Genomic DNA, 27,391 nt, shown 5'->3' on the forward strand with positions numbered 1-27,391 from the left:
GAATTTCAGCAGTGGCCCAGCATGCCATTATGTGATCATCCCATGATCTGCTCCACCACCGTTCTCCAATCACTGGATATTTGAGATGTCTCCTTTTCCTTACTTAGTCTATAAAACATATCCATTAACTTCTTTAGGCATAATATAATTACATTTTGGATCATTTCCTTTGAACAGATTCCTAGTATAGAATAACAAACTAAAAATGCCTTTATTAAGAATCTTTTATATACATAGTAACTAATAGCTATTCAGAGCAACGTCTGAATACATTTTTGCACTACTCTCACCAAACTGGGTATTAATATGGTTTTTAGTCTTTGTTAGCAAAAAAAAAAAAAAAAAAAAAGGTGGGGGGAGAGAGGGGAGTCAAAGTGTTGGTGTTTCTCTCTGAGTGTTTATGAAGAGAGTAAATGACTATTCTGCCTCTGTCTGGACTTGGAGGGGAAGCACTGAGTGGGGAAGTAAAACCAGTGGGACGTGCAGCACCAGACGGAGGTGAAATGAGTTCGGCAGCCCTTGAACGTATGGGAACTGCCCATTTACCCGAGGACTAATTAAACCCCATTCTTTGAGGTGGCATCTTTAAATTCCACAAGGGGACGGACCTCTAGCAAAAACTCATGGCAGGATGCTGGATCACTAGATTTAATCTTAGTTTAACCTTCAGGGACCTGGTTTTGAATCTGGTCTTTTGACAGCAGTTAATATGATTGAAGGAAAGCATACTATGAATTGTTTGTCCACTGCAGATCTTAAAGACTATGATAAGTAAATATTTGAGTAATTTTTACTGTTATTGTTAATAATATGTGATAATACATTTGAGCTTTTCTTCCTCTCTTTGTCTAAATAAATAAAATGCAAAAAGCAAATAGGCAACTGGATTCCAAATTTTTGTTCACAGTCAGGAGAAATTTATTAAAGTGCTGTCAACATATGGTAGATTTATGAGTTATTTCTAAATCCTTTTTGGAATTCTCTAATTACATAAAAGCATTCCAATTGTATTGGTAAACCTTCACAATTTATGTCTGTTAATACAGCCAAACAATTTTAGTTTCATTTGAAGTAACAGGGTAATATCATTTTCCTTCATATTTCTTTACTAGAATGTATGATTCAAAACTGAAAATGCAATTCTTTTTTTCTAAATTGTGAACATCTATATCACACAGTGTTTTCAATTACCATCGTCTTCAACATGCCTTACTTGCAAAGAAGTTGAATGTATACCTTAACCAATGAAGTATGCACCAAAACACAGATATAAATTTTACCAGCTTTTTGATCTGTACCCAACACTAATTCAGAAAAACAACAGGAATTAGTGCTGAAATTACATAGATTTTCATGTATGTTACAAGGCTTTTGCCACATACACTCACTGGAAAATGAAAAGCATTTCATTCCACTGATGAAGAATGTGAGGGGATGGAGGATAAAAAACTGAAGAAAAACGAGAATGCTTACAACTTAAAGAACTATTTGGAAAGATTCAAGGGCAACTTTGTATCTATTTTGAAAAAAGGACATAAATGCAATAAATAAATAATTTCAAATACAACTTGAGTAAAATATCTGTTATAAACTCACAAGTGGTATGAAGATATTAGTTAGTTTTTGTACCTTAAATAGTTTTTGTCACTCAGAAGTGGAAGATTTCATGGGTTATAGAAGACTGCTGCTTTTTCACTATGTGAGGTTTAGATGTTGAACTAATGATCAAGTGACAAAGAAAGACTGTGGTCCTAATCCCGGTCTAACTTTCGTTTTGGGAATAACACGTGGGCAGGACTGTGTGGCAGGCAGAGCAGGGTCTACCCTCAGTTCGGTTGCTTACTACATGACTCAGGAGTCAGCTGCACAGAGCATCAGTGTGTGTGCAATGGGAGGTCATGCAGCAGCCCCATATCGACATTGTACACCTGACACACAACAAACCCTTGGGAAAATGGTCTGATTACCATCACCGCTGCTGCCCTCCTGCTCCTCCTCTTCCTTATCCCAAAGGAAAGACAGAGATCTACTTAGAACTCTCAGGTTGCTATGTTTAGTATGTGATTTTCTCCAAATCTTTAATGGTGTCATTCAGATCCTGGCTCCCATTAGGTTTGAAGTAGTCCCCCCCATCTCCCTACCTTTCCCCCAACCACTCTTTATCACAGGAGACTATTGTATTTTCTTCACAGCACTTAATCACTCTCTGAAATTACCAGGTGAACCTCACATTTTACCCCATTAGCATGTACATTTTATAAGAGGGGGGACTTTGTCTAACTCACTGCTGAATCCTCCAGAATCAAGAACACAGTCAGGCACATAACAGATGTTTGAAATAATCATAGATGGCACAAAATATTTCTGAATAAAGGTGTAAAATCATAAGCAACTAAATAATGTTAATATTGATGACAGAGCTTTAAGATCCGCTATAACTAATTCTTCAAAATTAAACTCTGGGTTAGTATTGGGTTGGAAAAAAGTCCATTTAGTCTTTTCTGTAAAATAAAAGACACATTTTTTATTTTCACCAATAACTTTATTGATTGGTATAAGCCAGGGGTGCTGCTAAACATCTTCCAATGCATAAGACAGCCCCACAACCAAGAATTATTTGGCCAATGTCAATAGTACTAAGAAACTTCTTCTTGGTACTATTTCACCACTCTTGACACATTCGATCAGGCACAGAACCTTCTCCATACACTGCACAAATCTTTCTTTTTGTTTCAGTTACATTTTTAAAAAAGATTTTATTTATTTATTTTTAGACAGAGGGGAAGTAAGGGAGAAAGAGAGGGAGAGAAACATCAATGTGTGGTTGTCTCTCATGTGCCCCCACTGGGGACCCTGCCCTCAACCCAGGCACGTGCTGAGACTGGGAATCCAACTGGCAACCCTTTGGTTCGCAGGCTGGTGCTCAATCCACTGAGCTGTATCAGCCAGGGAGCATTTTTACCTTTTTTTAAATAATAAAGCATAATATGCCAAAAATGTTGTGTATTTTCTTCCATCTTTAATTTTAAAATGGCTGCACAAAAACTCACCAATTTTGAAGTTTTTTTTTTTAAATACAGGTTGACATGACAGCTGTCACAATACAACCTAACAAAATTGTTTTGAATGAAGTTGAAGACAACTAAACACTACTAGAGTCATCATACTGAAAAAAGTAGGTAAACTGTTTGGCCAACCCAACATAATTGTAAGTGTAGTCATAAAGCTGTAGATTACATTAAACAAGTCATAAAGCAGCAGATGACATTAAACAGTCATAAAGATAAAATGGCAGAAACACACAAATGCTGTAGGTATCTGAGTTAACCGTTAAGCCTAAATTAAACAGTAAGTGTACTTTCTACCTGACTAGAGGGAGTTTGTGAGAGAAGACTGTAGTAAGAAGCCTATTTAATAATTTAATAAGTATAATACCAAGTTATATATATGTAAGAATTGAAACACAACAGTCAGTAGTGATTTATAAAATAGAGCAGTTGTTGCTATTATTTATACCAAGAACTTAAAAAATCTGTTAAAGCAAGATTAAACAAGTAAATATGTTAAACAAAAAGGACTTATAACACAAAGGTGACAATTTCTTCCACTTATCTGGTCTAACCCTAACCTCCTAAGGGCAAAAATGGAAAACAAGACAAGTGCTTAGAATAAAAAGCTGAAAAAATCCTTGTGTTCTATGCCTATACCATTAAAGGTATTGAGTTCCCTCATTTATCAAGCCCTAGAATTAATCACTATTTGTACTGCTTCTGAGGAATTGGATACTTCAAATTAAAATAAAGATCAGTTATGAAGTTAAAAAACAAACATCACCCACAAGGCTTGGGTTCATGTTATCATCAATACAGAAGCATTTTCAGCTAAACGATAAAATGAACTCTGCTTTCTAATGCAGAATTAATGGTGACATATTCAGACATTAGCAGATCTTGCTTGGAGAAACACTTCATAATGGAGCACAAATGAGTTTAGTTACTAGAATGGTTAGCCTTAAAATTTGTCAATGATATATTTTCTCAAATGTTTCAGAGGAAAAACCTTTAAAAAATACATGTAGTGTAAATCTATATCATAAAAGGGTAACAAGAAAGCTTGTAAATAAAGTCATTGAAGAACTTACTTTACGAGGCACGGGCTACCCACTGAATGTTTGTGCCTCCCTCCCCCCAAATTCATATGTTAATTCATAATTCTCAAAGTGATGATATTTGGAGGTATGGCCTTGGGAGGCGATTAGGTCATGGGGTGGAGCCCTCATGAATGGGAGTAGTGCCCTTAAAAATTGACCCCAGAGAGCTCCCTCAGCCCTTCTTCCGTCATGTGAGGGCACATCCAGAAGATGGCCAACTATGGACCAGAAAGTGGGCTCTCACCAGACACCGAATCTTCTGGCACCCTGATATTGGACTTTTCAGACTCCAGAACACTGGGAAATAAATGTCTGTTGTGTATAATCCATCCAGTCTATGGTATTTTATTACAGCAGCCCAAATGGGCTAAGATAGTACCTAATTCCTAAACCATAAAAATTTTAACCAAGCAAATTTGTATAAATCAAATGAGCTACACCAGGTAAGATTTAATTTTTAAAGGAACTCTAAAACAAATACATATCATTATGCTCAAATTCACTACATTTATTGTACATAAATATCACCTAGTTATAATTTAAAACAAATAGCTCTGGATAGGTATATTAGTTGCATTAAATTCAACTGATTACTTAATATGCATTTTGTTTACATTTCTAATGATAGCTCTAATTATCTGAACTAATTTCTTAAAGCTCTAGAGTTGTGAATGCTTGTCTCACAATCATATATTTAAATTTCATACAGCATAAATATATTTTTCTCTCTTCTTAGACAGTGACCTTGGTTCAATATGTATTTTTATACAGACTGACAATATTATATAAACAATGTTTACATCTCAGCAACTTAAAAATTAAGTTTACTCAAATCTTCAAAGGACTTACTTGCTATTTTTTTTACAACCTAAGGACCTACTTAGGTTTTTTAAAAATACTTACTTTAATACTTAAATGACTTTCTTTGCTTAGTATTTTTTTAAAGACCAATTTTTACATTATATTTTCTCAATTAAAATGTGTTTTACAGCCATATCAATAGATTATGGCAAAATCCCCCCTTAACCACTCAGTCTCATGATGCTATCCTGAATTATGATATCACTCAAACGTGCCCCATTTTTAAAATGTCTTATTCATACATCCGACTATATAGACTTAACTACCTGTCATCTCTAAATTACTGCTCCTGCTCCTATTCCATTTCAGCTAGGCTTCAGGCAATTTGACTGGTGCATTTTCTCCCTAGCTATCACTCACCTGCTTTCTTTCATACTGTCTTATACTCATTTTGGATTCATGGTCTATAATTTCAATAGAAGTTTTGCTAATACCTTAAAATCCATGCTTTTCTTTGTCACACTTGGCTAGCAAAACCCAACTAAAATCAACCAAGTATTAATACCTTCAATATGCTTCTATCTGAACTGCTGAGTCCTGCTAGAGAAAGAAACATCATACACCTGAAGGGACTGATGTTCCCAGCCTAGACACTGTCCAGAAACTCTACTGTGTTTCTCTAGAATTGCAATTTTAAATTATGCATGCTCACCTTAAATGTTTGTTCTCTCCCTAACTCTCACCAGATAGTCCTGTCTTTTACTTCTTTATACAGTTAACAGGGGCCACGAGACAATAATCATGTAATATTTTTGCAACCAAATCTACAAAGTTAATGACTTGTGTGCCCATCTCTACCTCCATTCTCTCATACTGCAGTGGAGAAAGGACCTCTCCCTAATGCCATCTGACCTCTGAATCCCAACCCCTCCCTGCTTCTTAAAGACCTTCTCCTCTTTGATCAAGCACAACTTGGATTCAGTGCTATTACTCTGCTGCAAGTACTCTCAGTAAAGTCATCTGTGACCTCCATGTTGCTATATTCCAAAGACACTTTTCGGTTCTTAAACAACTTGCCCCACAGCAGCCTTGGACACAAAATGAGTACTTTCTCATTTTTCAAAATACTACTTTCCCTTGCTTCTATGATAACCATTCTACTGATTTCTTCTTCCTTCTGGGACTACCACTCCTAGTCTCTTTTTCTAGCTCTTTGTTCTCATGAATGTTCAAATGTTAAATCCTCTTTTCTCAGTCTATATGCTCGAGGCAACTTCATTTCCTTCAATTATCACTTAACTGTTGAGGATTCCTGAGTTCAAGACTATGGATCCCCAATGTCTAGCTGCTACTTGACAACTTCAGCCAGAATGCCCAACTTTGAAGCCCAGGTCTGCCACTGTGCATGTTCTTGGCTTAACTCTTTGTGCTGTTTCTTTCTCTATAAAAGGAGGATAAAAGCAACACCTACACCTACTTTATAGGGTTGTTGTGAAATCTAATAAATTAATATTTGTTCATTATTTCTGCAGCACCAGGTGCAATGCCTCAAAGCAGGTATTCAATAAGCATCTGCTTATTCACTAAATAAATGAACTTACCAGATGGTAAGTTATCACAGTTCTGAGGAATTTTCTACTAGCCCTATGAAATTTTAAATTCCTTGGTATATCTACCTCATGGTGCCCTTCTAAAGGCTACCACAATATGAAAGAAAAAACACACAGGAATATTCCTGGAAAAATATAACTTCTGTTTAAAACACACACGCACATCTGGTACTCTAAATCCACATCAGTATGATTCAGGCAATAGAAATGATTTGAAGTATTGGTTTTAACAGATATTGTGAATTATGAAATGATTCAATGTTAATCTAAATACAAACATATTACCTCATTTCTTTCATTAGGCTTTTGTAAAATGAGAAGTGACTGGCCTCAGGAACACAAGTGAAAAGGAGACAGTGGTTAAAGGAAAAGCACCAGTTCCTTAATGTATGGTAACATAGGAGGGTGCTGCCAAAGGCATTCCTTTTTTATAGGGTAGTTTATGTTCTGTTCATCACCTTTTTACTGTTTGACATTTGGTAAATTAGGGGAGAAGTATAGAGTAGAAGATACTTCTCAGAGAAGCAGAACTTTGTAGAGAAAAGTTGGTGAGGATGTGTATTCCCATCTGAAGGCACGACTCTCTACTTATTTCCTTGTTTGCAAAGGCTGGAAGCTTTTTCCCAGTTGTTGTTGACTGATTCCAGTTGGGGACTTTGGAAGTTCCTCTGTTCTCACAAATCCCTGTGTTTTGCTACTGCTGGCATTTGAGAAGGCTATCTGTAGTTTAAGTGGCCACTCTGTGGCAGCCATTAACATTATTCACTAAATTTTACTCTTGGGCATATGGTGCTAACAACTACCCTGTAAGTTACAACAGCCCTGTGACTTGGTCTGGCCACTCAGATGTGACCTTTCTGATAGATGTATTAAAAGCCAGTGTGTGATTCTCCAGTTTCTCTTTTGCCATTTCCCTTCCCCTAACCTCCTAAGTCCCACCTTGGAAAAATGACCAGATAGCAGCTGCTCCATCAGTCTGGGGTCTGGAGGGAGGATGATGAGAAAGAGTTGTGAGTAAACCACAAAGTGGGGTGGCGGAACACATAGTGTGCAGAGCATATCGTCTTCAAAGACTGAGATTTTGAGGTTGCTACTTCATCATAACCTAGGTCTATTCTTATGGATGTGAATTTGTAATCAGCTTACTAAGGGTAAGGTACTATGCTAAACTAATCAAGTTACAAATATTTAAGAAACAAGTTATTTTTTGACTTTCTCTTTCCTTTAGGCATCAGCCACTCCTGTTTGGCCTACCATGTCCATCGATCAGATATGGGGTTGGAGCAGCTTCTGCCATTTATACATTAGCATGAATAAGTTTGGGAGCCAGAATTAAAGGCAAGCTGTAGAAAATCTATCAAGAATTGTTGAGATAAAGTTCTTATGGCTGATAAAATGCGCTTTTGAACATAATTCAAATACAGAATAGAGATTAATAACATGGAGAGACACACATAGCAAACCTGAGTTTAGGAGTAGGTAGGATTTCTGTAATTCACTCTGGGACAGTAAGTGTAAATAATTTCACTTGACTTCAATATATATTATTTCAGAATCAACTCCACAAGCTCTAGATCTTTTTAAAGTACAGTTTAAACTTTCAATAATAATCAGATATTCAATATGAGACATTTGTAACTCATTAACCATGGAAATTTAATTACAAGTATAAAGAAAATTACCATTCTCTAATATCATGCTTTACTACATTAAACCTTTTAAATGAAAATATTAGCTATTCATTATACATATTCTTTTCTTTCATAGAAATTGAATAATGAATGCAAAACAATAAGTTAATAAAGTCTGCATAAGGATCAAAACCTTTAAGAAACTATAAAGATAAACACATTAGTACATAATAACATAAGAAAACAACCAATAACACATAACGAATATGATTAAAATTGTTCCTTCCTGAGAAATTAGCATAAATATGTCAATAAATCGTTAAGAAAATTTCAGCTGGATAGTTTCCTCCAATTAAAGCAAACATATGCCACTGAATCCCTTTCGCATTTAGCTTTTCTAATTTCTTCTTAGGTTTAAAATTTCAGAAAATGTTCTAACTAATGGCTAATTCTATTTAAAAGGTCCACAATAAATGACCTACAGTATTAACTAATGATTGTAATTTAGATATAGCCTCTAGCTCACTGGTTTTCATAACTCTGTCTCTTTAGAGAACCAGCATGTAGGGAATCAATAAAAAGGAAGATGTTCTGTGGGGCTTGGGGGAGGGGGCCGGGGAGGAGTGGGACAGAGTTGTAGGGGCTTCTACCGCAGGTTAGAGACTGGGCATATTTTCAGTCAACTCACCACATTCTCTCCTTCCCAATAGTCTACCTTAAACCTTCAGGGCCAGCTACTTCTTTATGTAACCAATGTATAGATTTTACTTTTAAATTTATTAGAAGAATTTTCTGTCAGAGTTCACAGGAAACCTAACAGAGGGTTAGTCAACAAACACTATTTTTCCAAGGCTATGCATACAGTGCTAAGCAAAGGGATATAGAAACAGCAGAAACTTAATCCTTAACTTTGAGTTGTACAAATTCTATTGGGGAAAAAAGGGTGAGGAAGTAAGAAGACTCACAGACCCATAAACAAGGAAGTGTATTAATTAGCAGCATATGCAGAAACCACAGGGAAGTGCCTGACTCCCCCAGGCAGGAGTAGGGAGAGCTGGCTTGAGCGGTGCAGTCAGGGAGGGCTTCCCAGAGGGGCCGTGTCTAGGTTGGGTGGAGGTGAAAAGAACAGGGGGAAAGCCACCTGCAGGCAGAGGGACTGAGCACACCGATGTGCTTAGGGTATTTTTTTTTTTGGTGGGGGAAGCCCACTGTGGTTAGAGAGGAAGGCGTGTAAAGAGTAATGAAGGAAACCAGAAACAGTAAGCTGAGGTCAGATTTATAAAGGCTTTTTAGGCCAAATGAAAAAGTCAACTTGTAAGGCCATCAAGACTGGTGGAGGTTTAGAGAAGGGCTGTGCGAGATGATTTCGTTTTTATTTAGTGTTAAAGTGCAGAACTGACTGAAGAGGGAAGGTGCTGAAAATATAAAGGTCAGTTCGGACGGACATCTTAAAGTCTGTTTTCTGCCTGCTTACTGTCCTGCCATACCAAAAGTAAAACTAACTAAAATCACAACATTTTTTTTCCTTACAGGTCTGGTCAAGTTTCTCAGTGTGGGTTTATGAGTTACATTTCCTCGCTAAAAGATAAGCTCCACGGGGCAGAAGTTGAGGGAATTTTATTCTCAGCTATATCTCAAGGCAAAGAACAGTGTCCAGCACACGGCAGGAAAGCAACTGACATCTACTGAAGAGATACAGGACTTCTCCTGGGTTGTGACTGCATCTGTGGACACATCTGTCACTGCTTTATCTGTGTTCCTGCCCAAATCTGACTACCACCATTTCAACACACGTCTTTCCTCCAGTGGTTGCAATGCAAACACACAGTTGTGAGAGTCTTCCTGCAGAGAGGGTCACCCAGATGTCCCCTTGTCAAATGCCTCCATTGCTTAATACAGTGATTTTCAATCTTTTTCATCTCATGGCACACAGAAACTAATCACCAAAATCTGGCTGCACAAGAAATAAATATGGTTTTGTTGACCTGACCAAAAAATTAGGTATGATTTTGAAACATTCACACTAGGCAGCTATTGTTGTGTTGGCTGTTGTCAGCTTTCATATGAAAATCTAAGGGAAAAGAGGTCAGTACCCCTGACTAAGGAGTCAGGTATTGCACGTTTTAACGATTTTTGTGGCACACCAGAGTGCTGCAGCACAGGTTGAAAATCGCTGGCTTAACAGATGAATAATATAGTTCTTCCTATTATCGAGTTCTTTTCCAGAAAATTATTCTCAGTAAAAATGTTAATGAGGGGGAAGAAGAAAAAGCTTTGTGGGTAAGTCCAGCTATTTTCTCATTTTACAATCTATTTATGTCCTTATTTTTGTTATTTTCCTTTCTTCTTGATTCTTTTTTCTAATTAATAAAATATAGACTTAGTTAATCATATAGTAATTTTTTCGTGATCCTGATGTTTAGAACTATGTGTTCCTCTAAGTACAACTTTGGCTGCTCTCCACAACATTTAAGGTGACACTTATACTTTAGTTGTTTGTTAGGTAGTCTATTTCAATATTATCCAGGGGTGAACACAAGTAGGTTCACAGTTGTGAGTGTGCAAAACATAGTTAATAAATCTACTGTAATAATGTAACCTGCATATCTTTTTTCATACAAACAACTGTAAACCTGTTTTTTTCCACCCCTATATATTCATTCCACAATCTAGTTTTTATTTAAGAGATTATTTTAAAATTTTCATTGTGATTATTTTACCATTTTAAATATGCATATTAAATATTTCCAATGTTATATTTTGAATGGTGGCATTGTATATATATTTTATTGAAAAACTCTCATTGTCTATAGCATATAATAAATATTGGTCAAGAATTTACCTAATTTTTTCTATTTTGTTGTGGCATTATTTCAAGCCTTCTTTTTATTTAAATTGTTGAAATCTATTATGTCTTTTTTTAAAGTTTTTTATTTATTTAATAGAAGAAGGGAAAGGGAGGGAGAAAGAAAAGGAAAACAACATTGGTGTTCAAGAGAAACATCCATTGCTTGCACACCCCCAACTGGGACCTGGTCAGCAACCCAAGCATGTGTCCTGACTGAAAATTGAACTGATGACCTTTCATTCTGTGGAATGATGGATGCCCAACCCACTGAGCCATTTGGTCAGGGCAATTATTTCTTCATTGTAAAGATTTACTATATTATCTTTTGATCTTGGAGTACTGTCATTGTTTTTGTTTTTTTAAAGATTTTATTTATTTATTTTTTTAGAGTGGGAAGGGAGGGAGAAAGGGAGAGAGAGAAACATCAATGAGCAGTTGCTGGGGATCATGCCCTGCAACCCAGGCATGTACCCTGACTGGGAATCGAACCTGCGACACTTTGGTTCTCAGCCCGCACTCAATCCACTGAGCTATGCCAGCCAGGGCTTTTTTTTTTTTTTTTAATTTGCCATTTTTTCCAGTTATGCCCTCTGTTGATATCTCTGCTTTCCATATTCAAATCTTTATTAGAGATCATAATTAAACTCCCTTTCACATATCTGAGAGTGCAGGATAAATCTCTCAGGCCACTTTTTACAATTTTAGGTAGGATTTGGGGAAGGGGTACTAATGCATTTCTAGTGGATCCAACGAAACTGCTGGATTTTTCTAGTTTACTCCAGAGAGTTCTATGTTTTGTGGAAATTTAGTATGTACACAGGTAATATTATATGTGAGTTATTTTATGCTATCAAATTTTAGTGTTTACAAAAATAGTTTGTAAAACTATTAGTTCTATCAGTTCTCTCCCCTTCTTTCCTTTGGTTGTGAGGAAACCTGAAGACAGGTAAGGGCCAAAAACCCACTTACTATACCAGCTGTTTGTTCATTTTTCCTGTGACTTTAGTGTTCTTTGAATTTATTCTCTTCTTCACAATTCTGTGCATATTATGCACTTTCTGTGGGTCACTTTAACTTCTTTGCAAAAATTGGCAGGAGAGGGATGGTCTGGGAGGTGACTTTTTCTCTATAGTGGACTATTTCAAACACTGAGTTTAAAATGCATTCCCATCAATGCCTCCTAATTTTCTAAGGGATTTATAAACACTTTTATGATCATCACTATAAAAACTTGACCACATCAATGTCCAGGCCCCTAAACACTCCAAATCCAAATCCTATTACGAGAAAACAATAGATCTTTCCAGCACTAAACTCAATCTTATTTCTCTCTTTCCCATTCCACAATCCCATCCTCTCCTTACATGCTTTCCCCTTGATATTCTTCAACTCAGTGGTATCAGCTACTTCTCTTTCTCAGTAACTCCTTCCAGCAGTCTTCGGTGCTGGTGTGTGGAGCAGACTTCTTTTAGTGAACTTGGGGAAAAAATCCTTTTGTTGCCTTCCAAATGAAGGCTACCTTGGCAGAGTAAATTGACCTAATGTAAGAATCCATCATGTGTGTTTCCCCAGTCCTGTATCAGATGTTCTCATTACCTTTTCTCATTGAAAGCTAGTTCTTCAGTCTTTTTAGTGTCCAGGAGTTGGCATTTTGTTCTAGTTTACATACTTAAAATATGCTACTCAAAAATATTTCCTTTGAGGGCTACATATCTTGTTAGGTCTAAATATTTCCTTTAAATTAGCAGAATAAAGTCATTTTTCAAAAACTTCAGGCAAGTTTTTTGAAGCATTTCATTAAGTTAACCAATTTCCATAAGTTTCTCTATTTTTGCTGACAGCCTTATTTTTCCACAGTAGACTTACATCTTTTTTTTTTCCTTTGTTTTAGTTTGTGGCTCCCAAACATTTATTTTCTCCACCTTTCCAACAGGGTATCACTTTGCTGTTCAGGAGTTATGCATACTTCCTCATCCTTGGCCTTCACAGGCTACTGATTTCAAAGCATCTGGAAGACTGCATCTATCATATCCTCTCTTTCACTCCCCAAGGTCCTCAGTGGACCAAATGTAACCAAAACTGCCAAGTGACCTTTCTTCTGGGACATTGTTTTTTGACAAGGATATAAAAAATAGTGCATGTCTATTAATTCTAGGGTGTCCCAGAGACATTGTCAAGCCAGAGAGATCCTCTGTGGCAACTTGAGAATGTTAGTTCTGATCTGTTCTTCAGCCTTCTCTCTGGTTCTGTGGCATCGCTGTGTCCTGTTGAATTCACTTTCTGCACAATATAGCCATTGGTTTCTGCTCTAAAACAATAATACGTGGGATATTCATACATGCTATTTCTACATGCTATTTCTATCATCTTCCCTTGCAATGTCTTATTTTACACTAGCCAATTTTCAATATTATTTTTTTTTTGCTTTGGTTACTCTTATTCTATTCACAATGGTGTTTTCCAAAATTTGTTCTGGGAAACAATATTTATAATTCATTGTTAGAAGATGTTACATAAAAAAAGGAGGGGGATTACAGCTAAGTAAGCATGGAAAACACAGAGGCTGATAAATTTAATTTGCTTGTTTTTCTGTGCATTGTGAATGTCTAAGAAAGAATACAGGATGTAGCTTTTTCTGACTTATTTTTAGTCTGTATACAGACAGATTTATCTTGTCATATCTAAAGAAACTGGTGATCTGTAGAACATATTTTGGATAAAGATATTCCAGATGCTGCTATTTACTGTCTCCAATGAGGATTTTAAATTCCCTTGAGTTCATAATAGAGCAATGCTATTTCTTTTATTTATCTGTAATACAGATCATTCCTATTTAGTATTCATCTTATCTCCATCCTGTTTGTAGAGCTTGTGGTTGTTTGCATTTCTTATACAGACTTTAAAAAATCTTGTGGCTTGACTTCCTACCCCTCTCCCAAAGGCATTACAAGATATTTTTACTGAGCTAGGGTGTTTGAAGTTTCTGAATATGTCCTAGAAATCAAAATTTACTATAGGTATTTAATGTTTCTATTGTTCTTTTGATAGGTTTAGAGTTTCATTGGCATTCCTGATTGTTGTTCAGTGTTTCTGATTATAATTTTCCTGAAGCATGTAACACAAATCAGTGGTACTTCCTCTTCGATTTTTGCAATATAAATTTAAAATTTTTGAGCAATGGAGGCCTATACACTTCTGATGATGATTTATAAGATGTTCTCAAAATACTCCTGAGCCTCAGTGATGAAATTAGAATGTTAAGTTATGGTAATTTAGTAGCTTCTCTATGAGATAATTTAGGAAGATAGATTTTCTTAGATTATCATAGTAAATACCTTGATCTTCATAAAAGTGTGTGGTATAGAACTTTATCAACAATCTGAAACCAACTTATTCATAATTGGGGCATGTTGGTGTTCTTTTTATTAAATAAATGCTCAATTTTTTCCTTTTCATATGGAGACATATCTCAAGCATAGGGTTGGGGTAAAATAATTTTTTCTAATTATATTCCTGATAGCTGATGCCCCCAAGTGCACTGGTCAGTGAGAAGCAGGAAGTGATGCTGAAACAGTCTAGAACTAGTCACTTTTCACCCAGCAGTCCCACTTTAGAAAATAAATATTTATTGACTGATTGTAGCTACATGATTCAAAATACAAGAACGCTGAAAACAACCCAACTGCTCAATGTTTAGGGAATAGTTAGGCAAAAACTATATTAAGAAGATGATTGTTATGAGCTATAATTAAAATGTTTGCTACAAAATAAAAAGTACATATAAAAGAAAATACCTTATATTACTTTTTATAATAAAACTGAGGTATAGGAAATCTAAATATAATAAAAACCAATGATTCCACAGGGATAAGAACAAGGCAAATACACAAAACAAATAATAGTTTTCAATGGAGGTTATTTTTTTTCATCCTTTGTTTACTAAGGTTAGCTAAGTACTGTATAGAACTTAAAAAGTACCCTTCCAACCTCACAGACAAGTGATTTTGTCTATAGGCAAACTATAGTATCAGTGACTATTACATTTATATAAGTATGTAAATACTTATATGTCAATAATGAGAATACATAAACAAATATATGTGTACAAACTTAAAACACTGTTGCGTGAAAAGTATCCTCATTGAACATGATGCATATTTAGAAGAATTATATGTGTTTGTTTCTCTTTGTGCTTTTGATGAACCTAGTTGAGCCCAGATATAGAAGGATGCATGTAGTCTTTATTTCCCCCAAATTGTCTCACCTCCACATAAAATGATGAATAAAGTTAAAACAAAGGTCATCCTGAACCTGCCATGTGGAAAATAATAACACCCAGGCATTATATACTCAAAGACAGGTATTCTAAAGCAGAAATTTGTTAACTGAAATAACATCAGCAAATTTTAAGTACTGCTTTTTAAAAGTATGGATTCCCTGGTTTAATGCTTATAACACCCTAAACCAAACTGAACAAGTGAAATTATTTGGGCCTGGAAAAAGAAGTATAATGTACCAGAGGGTGCCTTCTCTTTACCCTGGCTGAGAAGGTGACAACGTCTGGAATGAGGAGCAGACTTTAACACATACACAGGGTGGGTAAAGAGGAATGCAGAAGCCATCTATACGACTAAAACACTCTGTGGTAGGATAAAATCTAATGAGAGAGAAAATGTTAAGATTATGCAGGCTGTTTTATTACGGCTAAGAAAATACCCGAGAGACAGGACAATGTTAAAGCAGCTCTTCTTGTTAAACATGTATTGCTCCGCTTCACCCGTTTGAAGGAGCACAGATATACATGAAATACTACCCTGGGTGAGATCCACTCTTCATCTAGCTAGAATGCTGAGGCTAACAGAAATCTGATTCACATGCAACTGAAATACAGGACTGGTTTTCCGTGACGTCAGCTTTTAGCACCATCAACATTACAGGTGCAGCCAATGCAACAACTCTTAAGTTGACTCTAAAGTCGTCGTCCAAAACCTTTTAAGAAAATCTGTGCTCTTTATGAGAATGATACAAAAATCTGTTTTTAAACAGAATGCGGCGAAATTAAAAATTCCTGCTTTGCTCCAAACTGCAGATGAGGAAGTGAGCCTCACCCAGGAAGAGCTCCAAAGCACTCTGCGCAGGACACTGGCAGCCAGCACTCCTCACTGGAAGGCCGAGAATCTCACGAAAGCCATTCAAAACTGCTTAAATACTGTAATTTTTATTTCTTACTTGCTAAGATTTCTTTATTTTAAAAAGTTTTTTATTACTCTAATATTATACTAATGTTAAAATAATTTTAAAGGAAAAAAATTCACCCATAAGCCCGCTACTACACTAGACCTCTTCATTTTATCCATGGGCATAATTTGTAGTGATAACCACACTCTCCCTGACATCATGGAGCCGGGCTTTTTCAAAGGCATTGTTTACCATTTCCTGACACCATGTTCTGCCAAGCATCGCCACTGTGCCCGTTTAATTAGTACATATTTTATGAAATTCAGTGTAGGCTAGAGGCCCATCAAAATATGAAAATTCAGTAGCTAGCCCTAAATATATACCACCAAAGGACATTTTACCCTAGAAATGTAACTTTAAGATACTTTGTAAGTATACCTATATGTCACTTTTCATTACCTCTTCTCCAGACAGATAGTAGGCTGAGAGAAGTCCACCAACAAAGCGTATATTAACTTCAAAAACAGAAACTTCAGCATTCTGTGGAAACAAAACAAAGGGGGTTTATACATAAATGATAGTACATGATTGAGAAAAAAACATTGTGATAAAGTGCACTAAATCTTTAAATTTTGTTCAAGTCATATATGCTTACCCAGAGAGATTTATATATGAAAGGCAAAAATCCTGTCAAAGTATATAGATAAAGTAATTTTGACTCTTAAGAGAACAATTACAGAACTGTTTATGTTATTTCTTCCATCTGATCAATAGCAGATGCAATGCTCAGTATTCTCTATTTGTGCAGATCCATCACAGGCCAGGGCATTCTGTTTTCCTATTCTGTGTTCTCCTTTTATTCGTTTATTTTTTCTTTCTGAAAGGTCATTTAGACTCATACTTGGGTCTAAGGATTTGGTTTTAGTGCCAGTTCCCAACTTTCTGCCTGCAGCCTGGAAGGGTCACACCTCTCTGGGAACTAATGTTATATTTTCGTGAAGGAGATGATGATGATCACAATTTACACTGCTGAAACATACTCATGATGCATATTGCTGAAACAGCTCTTGTTTATATCAATAATAGCTTGATATAGCACATGCCATATCTTGTGCTAATCTCTGTGCATAGACTATGTCTTTTAAATCCTCATACCAACCCTATAAAATATTACTATCCTTATGTCCATTTTACAAATTGAGAGCCTGAGGTTTATTGTGGTTACTGTGACTTTTTAAGGTCAGACAACTAATAAGTAGTTGAATCAGGATTTGACCTTGAGTACTCAATTCTAGGTCCAGGGCTCTGCTATCTAAACTCCAATATCACTTCCCATGATAATACACTAAGTCTCTTTATTACTGGTCATATCACTGTGGCAATAATTGGTAACTACTGCCAATACTTTTATTGAGTTACAACATATGATTTGCTAAGGGCATTGTTCCTGCATTCTTTTACTAGATAATTTAGTACAGCTATCTTACGACAAATGTAAGGCACACCTCAAGTCTTAGTTATCTTCTTGTCATGTTCTTTGGGCCTACTCAGTAATTGTTCACTTCTGCCTAATATTGAACCTTCAAATCATGTGGGTGAATAGAAAATTATAATATTTGCAGTAAATATTCAGCAGATAAACTTAGTCAAAATCATCCAAGATTTTTTTTAAATTTCCTTTAACAAACATTTATTAACCAACTTCTATGTGCCAGGTACTGTCCTAGGTTTTAGGGACATGGCCATAAAGACTGATAAGCTCTGCAGACTCGTCGAGTCTATACTGCAGTGGGAGGAAACAGTTATGGGAAAAAAAAGGAAATAATCTTCATTCAATTTTCACATGATCTCTCTAAAAAGACATAAGGATCTAACAATTGAAACTAAGTAACTGCTTAAGTTAAATTTTTTTTCAAAACATTTCCTGCAAAAAAATATGAAAGCTATTTAGGAGGCAGAATTATTGGGCCAGAGTTACGGAAAAGTATTAAAATACTCTTTGGTGAGTGTTTCATAATTTGAAACATGCCCTTAGTATAATGTGATTAAAATCACTCTGTATAGCTATAATTTATCCATGAGGTATATCACTCTCAATGAGTTTATGATAATATTCGTAAAAGTTTTAATATTCTACAGAATTGCTGATAAGGAAAAGGAAAGGGAACCCATTAATTTATTTTGGATCACACAGCTGTATTTCTTATGTTTAAAGGTAACAATGTATAATAATAAAATGTTAATGAATCTAAATCTCAAATTGTATCCCTCAATTTGTACTTGTGTTTTTCAGTTTTTAAACCTGAGAACAGTTCTCCACATTTCTGTCAATTGAAACCTGTTAAGATGATTTTATATTCTTACTTTGGCTATGGGTTCATTAGACACGTAAGCTCTCTTTCTCCTATAAAAGTCTTAGATAATCAATACTTTTATAGAGACATCTGATAAGAATTATTGCAAGATAGAGGACTGAGCCATTTCAAATACCACTGGAGATATATATCGAGATACCATCTATCAATGACCTGCTGGGTACAGTTGTTCAACTAGTTATTGATCCAGCCATACAACTTCGAACCTAAATTCTATTTATCCTGCTCCATCTGTAAGATATTGAGAGGTGACCTTGCAAAGTGCCATGCTCAAGGTCAGTTGCTTTGCCTTTTGAATTTCATGGATCTAATAGTCTAATGAGCCTGTCTAAGAAGCAAATCTGGCTATTAGCGAATCACGCTGCGTCCCAGTGATTGCTCTGTCCTTGTCTTTAAAAACCTGGCTCAGGAATGTCACTTCACCATTAGCAGCACTCAACAGTCATCATAGCTTCCTTGAAAACTAGAATTACATTTGAATTCTGAACATATAATTTTTTCTCTTTTCTTTTCTTTCAAAGTGAAATCTAAATTACTTAGAAACCTTAACTTGAGGGCTCTTTCAACTTTCTGGGCTATAATACATTTTTGGTCAGAAGATTGAAATTTAGACGTGTTAGGTCACTCTTCAAAGATCCTTAGATAAAAAGGACTAAGAAGATAACAATTCTCTCACTGTAACAAATTCCTTGGTTATACTGGGGGCAGTTGACTATAAACACGCTACCCTAGAGGCAGAAAGACCTGGGATTGAAGGCTGGTTCAGGAGCTAGCAGACTGTGAGATCCTAGGCAAGTCATTTATTCTCTATGAGCCTTGGTTAAGTTTTGGTTTTCTCATTTGTGGAAGGAACAATGCATTTCTTACAAGGCACTATCTGTCTGGGACTGTACAGCACAGCGTGCAAGGCCTGGCACGGGTAAAGCACTCGATAGAGAGCGGCTGCCATCACTGCTGTACAGAGAAGCTCAGCCTAAATTACCTTCCGGAGAGGTTAATGGGAAGTCAGAAACACTAGAATCATAACATTGTAAATTCTAGAGTACAAACTGATCCATCTCTGACCCTCAGGAGAGTTGTTACCTCTCAATGGCTAAAATCTCTCTAAAATATAGAATCCTTCCCGAAACTCCTTTTGGGCTTGATATAACTTACATGACATCTGGATTTTAAAAAGTAAATTTCTACAATATGAGGATTTTAGACCATCTTTATAAACTTTTCCAAGATTGAAATAATCTTATTAAATTTAAATGCACATATTTCCCCTGTTAATATTCATGTAGTGTCTTTTAAGGTGTTCTGAAACTTTTCTGGTGACTTACCCTAATGACAGAACTGGAGCTGGGACAGAGAGGGGACAGCACGTGAGAGAGGAAACCCAAACAGCCTGTAACACCAAAGTCTTGAGTGACTTAAACGGACAGTAAAAGTGAATTTTGCAGTTTGCTTCACCTGTGCTTGCTTTCCAGGGAGGTGCTCTATATATTCTACGGCTTCTAGTACACAGTCGTATGTGATTGCAGTTTGAGATGTAGATCCAGTCTACCATCTAAGCTGCAAGCAGCTCTTAGTTAATATCACAATTGATGAGCAAGTTGGAAAGTTTTGACTACAGGCATATTCACAAAAATATTTGGGTTGGAAAAATTACTCTTTCATTTTGACTTTCTTCTACCAATAGCCTTTGAATCAAAGAATGTACTTAACTAGATTCATATAGCAATGTAATAAAATATATGGCAGAACTAAGCTTATACCTAAAATCAAGAGTTAAGTCTTAAAAATCACAGTAAAATTAGGTTTCAGTACTAATCTCTCAAATTATCTTGGGTGTCTTAGACCGATAATTTCCACTTTGAGTGTTTATCCCTTTCCCTATTATGTCTTTCCTCTGATTTGATATACATATATGTAAACTTATTAAATTGATAAATATTTCTAAAAGCGAAAAGAGTTAAGTCAATAAACCATTTTGTATACCTTCCTCCCCCAATCTTTAACATTATCCTCCATTTCTCTACTGAGAAAAACTTTCTTCAAAACAACACATGAGCTCATGGACATGAAGACCCTAACCTGATTTGGGTAAGTGGGGAAATGAATATTTCAAAATATCTGTTTCAAAACAAGTACCTGAAAGACCTCCTCCCACTAGACATGATAGCTTTTAAATAACTCAGAGAAATGTGTTGGGTTGTATTTGGAAAAGTTTTTAGTTTATTGAATTTAGGGAGAGAGAGAGAAAGAGAGAGAGAGAGAGATGAGAGATTTGTTGTTCCACTTACATATGCATTCATTGCATTCATTGCATTCATTGGGAGGTTCTTGTATGTGGCCTGATCAGGGATGGAACTTGTAACCTTGGTGTGTTGGGACAACACTCTTACTAACTGAGCTACACAGGTAGGGTCTAGGTTGTATTTTTTATAACCAATTTATTCACCAAAATTATCTATAAACAACCTGTTTTAACAGATCTTAGTAAATAAAATAACAGATTTGATAGTATTGACTATAGATGTAAAAGCCTCCTCTAAAGGACAGACACGTTGTTCCTTTGCACCCTCAAGCCTCATGACAATTATTTAGAATCCAACTTGTACCAGAATTCTCCTTAGTTATCCTGTGATTCACACAGCTTGACAGATGCAATTGATCACATTAAACTGAAAATAGCCCTCCTGGAAAAGAACTTTTATTTCCTAAAATATGTTAATTCTACTCTGAGTGTTCGATACTAATTCAAACTTAGTATCAGGCACTTAGAGACTTTGTAAAAGGTAATTCTCTCTCTCTTTCTCATACTAATTCTCAGAGACTACTCATTTACTAGCTATTCTTCCAAACTCCCTGTCAGCTTCCTACTCAATAACGATAAGCCTGGGTTTCTCAGCCTGTTCCTGCATGTGAGACACAAGCAGGCTGTCCCACCACAAACCAACACAACAACAATTTTAATAGTAACCGCTCGACTACAATCTGATATTAACTCTGTGTAATAACAACTGTCCCACTACAATCCAGTGCAGTGACTGTTTAATAATAATTGTCCACTACTAACATATGTTATAACTATGCTTTATCTTACTGAGAAACATATTTGAGACAACATGAACTTTTCAAAGCCACTGATTAAAGATAGGTAGCTGCCTATAAGCTTTGCCTATGTTCAAGCTTAGTATACACCTTTATTTATAAAACACTTCAAAGTATGTGTTTTATTAACATTTTGAGGATTAAAAATAAGTATAAAACTCATTTTAACAGACTAGATTGCAATATTAAACAGAGTAACTTAGCATAACATATGTCCTAGCAGTTTTTAGCTTCATATTTAAGTAACACCATAAACCTCTTCAGATGAACAAAGTGTAAGTTCTCTGAGTCATAAAGGTAGGCAAATAACTGTCTTTTCTATATTAATAGTGTGGTTTTACCATGCAGGTCCAGAAGGGTCCTCAAGTAGCAGCCTGATTTATCACTAATAACAGTCAGAGAAAGCTGCTCAGCATCCTCTTATAGCCAAAACCCAAATCATCACTTTAAGCAAGCACTGATTAGCATTCAGATGGAAAATATTACAAAACTCCATTCAACAGGATAGTAAACTTGGTTATGTACACCCCATCGGGATGTAGCTCTGAGAGAGACCTCTTACAAGTGCAATGGTGAGGCAAAACTCACTTCTTTAATACTATATGCCTTAAATGCTCTGGACCTTTAGTCAAGTGCTCATTCAGGCACTTCACAAAATCCAAAGTCACTTCTTGAGGTCAATTTATATCCTTCAGACAGGGAACCCTACAGCTTATTTTCCTGTAAAGTAGGGTAGCATTCAGACTAGACAAGAAAACAGCCTGGAACTTGAAAACAAATTCACTTTTGCCACCAGTATCTCTGCTATCTAAACCAGATGGTATTCTTTACAATCAAAGACACAATCCAGGTGCCTGACCAAGATTACAGTCTCAGTGTGTTGCTGGTTAGTGTCTAGAGCAAGCCAATCATCTTCCTTTGTCATTTGCAACACCTGGCCTCTCATACAGAGATGTCACTTTACCTCAAAGTAGAACAAAGCTTTTTAAGGATAATTTTAATGTCACTTTGGCTTTTACTAAGAGTTTACATAAGAAATTGCTATCTGGAGAAAATTTCTACATGGCCTATAAAATTCATAATTTTCAATATTCCTCATGTAAGGATCTGGGTAATCAGTGCTTCCTTAAAGTGACAGTAAAGACAGGGAGCTCAGTACTTAATTTAGAAGTGCCTAGATATGAGCCTCTTGATCATTTGTCTTTATCCTAATGAACATAGGAGTCACCACAAATCCATTATGAAAGCAGGGTAGGTGAAAACAAGCAGATTAACTGCACTTGAACTCCAGCTCAATTCAAACATATAAAAATATGAAACACTACAGCCACCCTTGCACTCTGTCAGCTTGTCTCCCGCTGAGTCTGTCAAGAAGCAGGACAAGATAGCTTGGCTTCTCATTCATTTCATTAATATTTATTGAATACCAGTGGAACAATGCACTTAATGAGCACGGTGATACTAGGATTACATACCTAACCTTGGAAGACTCAAATTCTGTATGCCTAGGTATTCCTCAACTCTGTACTTCCTCTCCAACAAAAACAGGGTCACTGAGTTAGGCAGACCTCGTTCAAACCCTAGCTCCTGCTGCATGATTCTGGGCAGACTATGCAAACACCTCCTCACCTATAAAAATAGGGAAAATATCATCTCTCCCTGTATGGTTATCACAAAGACTAAATAAGACAGCTCATAGCCCTGGCTGGCGTAGCTCAGTGGATTGAGCTCGGGCTGCGAACCAAAGTGTCGCAGATTCCATTCCCAGTCAGGGCACATGCCTGGGTTGTAGGCCGCGGCCCCCAGCAACCACACATTGATGTTTCTCTCTCTCTCTCTTTCTGCCTCCCTTCCCTCTCTAAAAAGAAATAAATAAAATCTTAAAAAAAAAAAAGACAGCTCATGAAAAAAGATGACCTAATATGTCTCAGTACTCTTTAAGTAGTAATTTCCTCTTCCTTTCTGCCTCTTCAAGAAAACCAGCCGTAGCTAGGTACTTGGACTACTTTTTCTCTTAGACTATAAGCTCTAGGAGGGTAAGTACCTGATCTTTAAAAGATATTTAATACGTAATTAATGCATGAATGAATTAATGAATGAGTAGGGAATAAGCAAGGACCTGTTTTAGATTCTTTGTCCTAGGACTATTTTTAAACTAAAGCCAGAAAACTCATCCACTGGAGTGTATCCTTAGTTTTCTGCCCAGATCTATGTACCTCTGCAGATACTTGAACTGAACATGAGGCTCCACCTGCGAAGCCCTTGCTCCTTCCGGATCGAAGTTATCAGGAAGTGCTAGAAGTGCCCCTATCTTTAATTCTGGACCTTCTCCTTGGTGTACAGTGGGTTTTGAGGTATTTGTTAAGAATAATAGTATACATACAAAAGTTTAAAAAACATTTAAAGTATATATTGACAAAATTTTATCATTGAGCATATAGTCAACAAAGCTTGAATCCTTATTTAGGGGACAGTGGATGCAGCTGCAGGTGGAGGCGTGTCAGGAGTTTGGCTGAGGTACCCCATGGCACTGCTGCCTCTGCATCAATTCTGTGCGGCCACGTGGCCTGTGGGCACCTTAAACTGAAACTGGGCCACCCCTCATGCCAGAGCATGCCTGGTGGAGTCACAAGAAACTGTAATTCCTTATATGACTCCTCAGACAGCCCTCATGATGACACCTCCCCCAGGGCCTTCCCCTCCTGGACCTCTTAGAAAAGACCAGTAGAGCTTATTAAACCCCACTTTTTGTTTGTTTGAATTGACCAATCTGGCCTTAGCCTGGAAACTCCAAAGCACTCTACTCACGCTAATAAAGGAAAGTGCCCCAGGTGCTGTCTTTCAGTCTGTCTGTACTACACCTTGACTTTCCCCTCTGGCTCCTGGGGACAAGCCTTGTACTACCTTAGGACCTGTGAGTAATACACTTCTATATTTTAATTTCTCTTGCGGTCTCTTGTGAAACTGCAGCTCCCCAACTGACACCCTGTGCTCCCCTTAACAAATGTTAATTTAACAAAGTCATAACCATGCACCTTGGCTTAGTGGGAAGCCTGAGCAGTAAAGCCGCACAGCTGTCTTGAGACTCACAGCGTAGACTGCGGTGTGGTCTGGTGAGAGCCCCTGAGGCTGAGGTTTCTAGTCTGTAAAGGTGTGAAAATAATGCCTGCCCCTCACAGGGCTGTTGTGGGACTTGATCAAGATTACTTGACACATGCAGATCTAGATAAATATGAATTTCTTTTTTCTTACTTTTAAATTGCCAAAGAAAGCAAAGACATGTACTTGTGTAGTAAAAGAGGACAACTTAAGAATGTAGTATCATTCTACTTAAAAGCTGCGTAATTCGTTTCTGCTAGGGGACAACACAATGATCTGCCCAGGTTAACTGAGATTTAAAGACTGAATCAGAAACTTTTATTTAACTTACCACATTAAAATCAAGATTTTCTTCAACCCATGATTTTGCCTCTTCAAATTCGTCTTTCATTTCCATAATAAAAAGTGTATCCAGAGCATCTACTATCGTTGCTCCTTTGATATTACCTGAAAATACCAGAAAAAGTTTTATTCAATAAATTACTTCTGACAGATACCATACGTGCAAATTGATCATACCTTGGAAAGAGAGAGGGTAATAATGAATTTATTAATAAATAGTAATAGTGAACACATTCTAAAGTTCTTTCAGTGAAAGAAAATTTAAAAACTGAGCCCTGGCTGGCGTAGCTCAGTGGATTGAGTGAGGGCTGTGAACCAAAGCATCACAGGTTCGATTCCCAGTCAGGGCACATGCCTGGGTTGTAGGCCACGGCCCCCAGCAACCGCACATTGATGTTTCTCTCTCTCCCCCCCCCTAAAAATAAATAAGTAAAATCTTTAAAAAAAAAGTTAAAAAAAAAAAAAGATCGGGAACAAGACAGGGATGTCCGCTTTAAATAAATAAATAAATAAATAAATAAATAAATAAATAAATAAATACTGCACCAAAGCCAAACTGAAAATTATCACAGGCTATAGATGGACCACTAATCTTTAAAGTTTCTTCTGAGTTGTAGAAAATAAATCTCTTAGAAATTTCCTTTGTGATTGCATTCTCTAGCGAGAAAAAAAATAGATCTAAAAAACAGGAGCAACACATGTATTAATTTTAATGTAATTATATCAAAGTGCACCTGTGTAAAACTGTTTAAATAGAATTAGCTTTAAAATTGTTTAGTGATAGCTCTAAGAAGCTACAGCTCCAAAATGGAGTTCGACTCCCTCTTTGAAGCCCTCGCTGATCCTAACCTCCCCCTCCACTCACCCAGTCACTCCTGACTCTGGTTCATTTCCTCTCAGCTCCCTGGTTTTACATTGCTGTTGCCCTTTGTTTTCTAGGATAATTATTTACATGCATTTCTTTTAGTCTGTAAACTTCCTTAGAATTGAGAAGTCATGCCTTGTTATCTCTACATGCTGTAGTAAGAGACTTAGTAGGTTTTTAAGGTTCAATAATAAATTTAAAAACCATTAATATGACATAGAACCAAATAATCTGGTTATGACAACTTTACACATAACCGATTTCTTAATGGTACAAGAAAATTCCATAGAGATACAAGCAAAAATGCAATTACATTTAAAAAGTCACAGTAAACAATGAAAAAAATAAAGGCTTCCGAGTCTGCATAAAGTTTCCAAGCTTTTCTCTTCAATTCCCACTGCTCATTGCCCGTGTTAACTGGTGATCATGTTCTCGAGACACTACTTCAGAAACACCTCAAATCACCTTAACTGCCATGACTCCAGGTTTAGGCTCTTCTCTTCTGTAAAATGTGTCACTGGGAGAGACCAACCGCCTTTCTTTCACCCTTCCCAGCTCTCCCTCCCTGTTCTTGCAATGAATGCCCTTCCCTCTACCTAAGATCCCGCTGGTTCCTCAGAACCTCATATGAACATCTACTGAACTGCCTACAGCTTTGATCATTCAGTATTTACACATAAGTCTCTGCAGTACCCTGTGAAGTCTGAAAGACTTGTATCATATTTATTAACACCAGTGCTGGCAGTAGAGCCAAACACACGGAGAATCCTAAATGAATGGAAAGCACAGTGCGGTTACTGGGAGGTCTCAGACCGTACCCACACCTGAGTTTAAGGCCTAGCTCAGCCAGTTAGTAGGTGGCTAACACCTGGCACACAGTGACAGCTGTTACTATTGTTTGTTATATGATTTGGTGCTATTTGACACTTTCAGCTAAAGTATAGAAAGTACCATTTTCTATGGTGAATTTGGAAGTACCAGAGTAAGACTTCACTCCTTTCATCTTGTTACTTACACACTAAACAGTGGGGGTTAAAAAGGAACCCAGTGCAGGGGAAAGAACACGAGGTAGCTCTGTGACCCAAGGTATCCAACTAACCTTTCTGTTACTTAGCTTCTTCACCTCCAGGACAGGAATGCTATTAGTACCCATAGTACCAATCACCGAGGGCCATGGAGGATATATGGAAGTTCACATAACTAACCTAATCTACCCTCACTTTCTCATCTGTGCTGTAAATAGGAGAAACCTAGAGCCAAAGCTGAGAGTCACTGAGATACAGTGAAGATCACCACGGATGGCTGCCTAGGCCAGCTTATTGATAAAGACACAGCTTTCATCTGATGGGAAGCAGTTAACGCGGCTGACACAATGCTCCTCTGCTGGGGATCA

General features: G+C 36.8%; 1 protein-coding gene across 2 annotated transcripts in view; it reads right to left on the bottom strand.

Annotated features, from left to right (window-relative positions):
- The window catches only part of MAN1A1 (mannosidase alpha class 1A member 1), a 148,214-nt gene that overhangs the window by 76,811 nt on the left and 44,012 nt on the right, over positions 1-27,391 (bottom strand). For both annotated transcript variants that reach the window (XM_036024635.1, XM_028509280.2), the window contains exons 4-5: positions 25,123-25,238; positions 16,678-16,758 (exon numbers count right to left, since the gene is read on the bottom strand). In XM_036024635.1, the coding sequence (XP_035880528.1) occupies positions 16,678-16,758; positions 25,123-25,238 (197 nt within the window). The remainder of the gene's footprint in view (positions 1-16,677; positions 16,759-25,122; positions 25,239-27,391) is intronic.

This window comes from Phyllostomus discolor, chromosome 4 (assembly GCF_004126475.2).
Source record: "Phyllostomus discolor isolate MPI-MPIP mPhyDis1 chromosome 4, mPhyDis1.pri.v3, whole genome shotgun sequence".
Classification (NCBI taxonomy): domain Eukaryota; kingdom Metazoa; phylum Chordata; class Mammalia; order Chiroptera; family Phyllostomidae; genus Phyllostomus; species Phyllostomus discolor.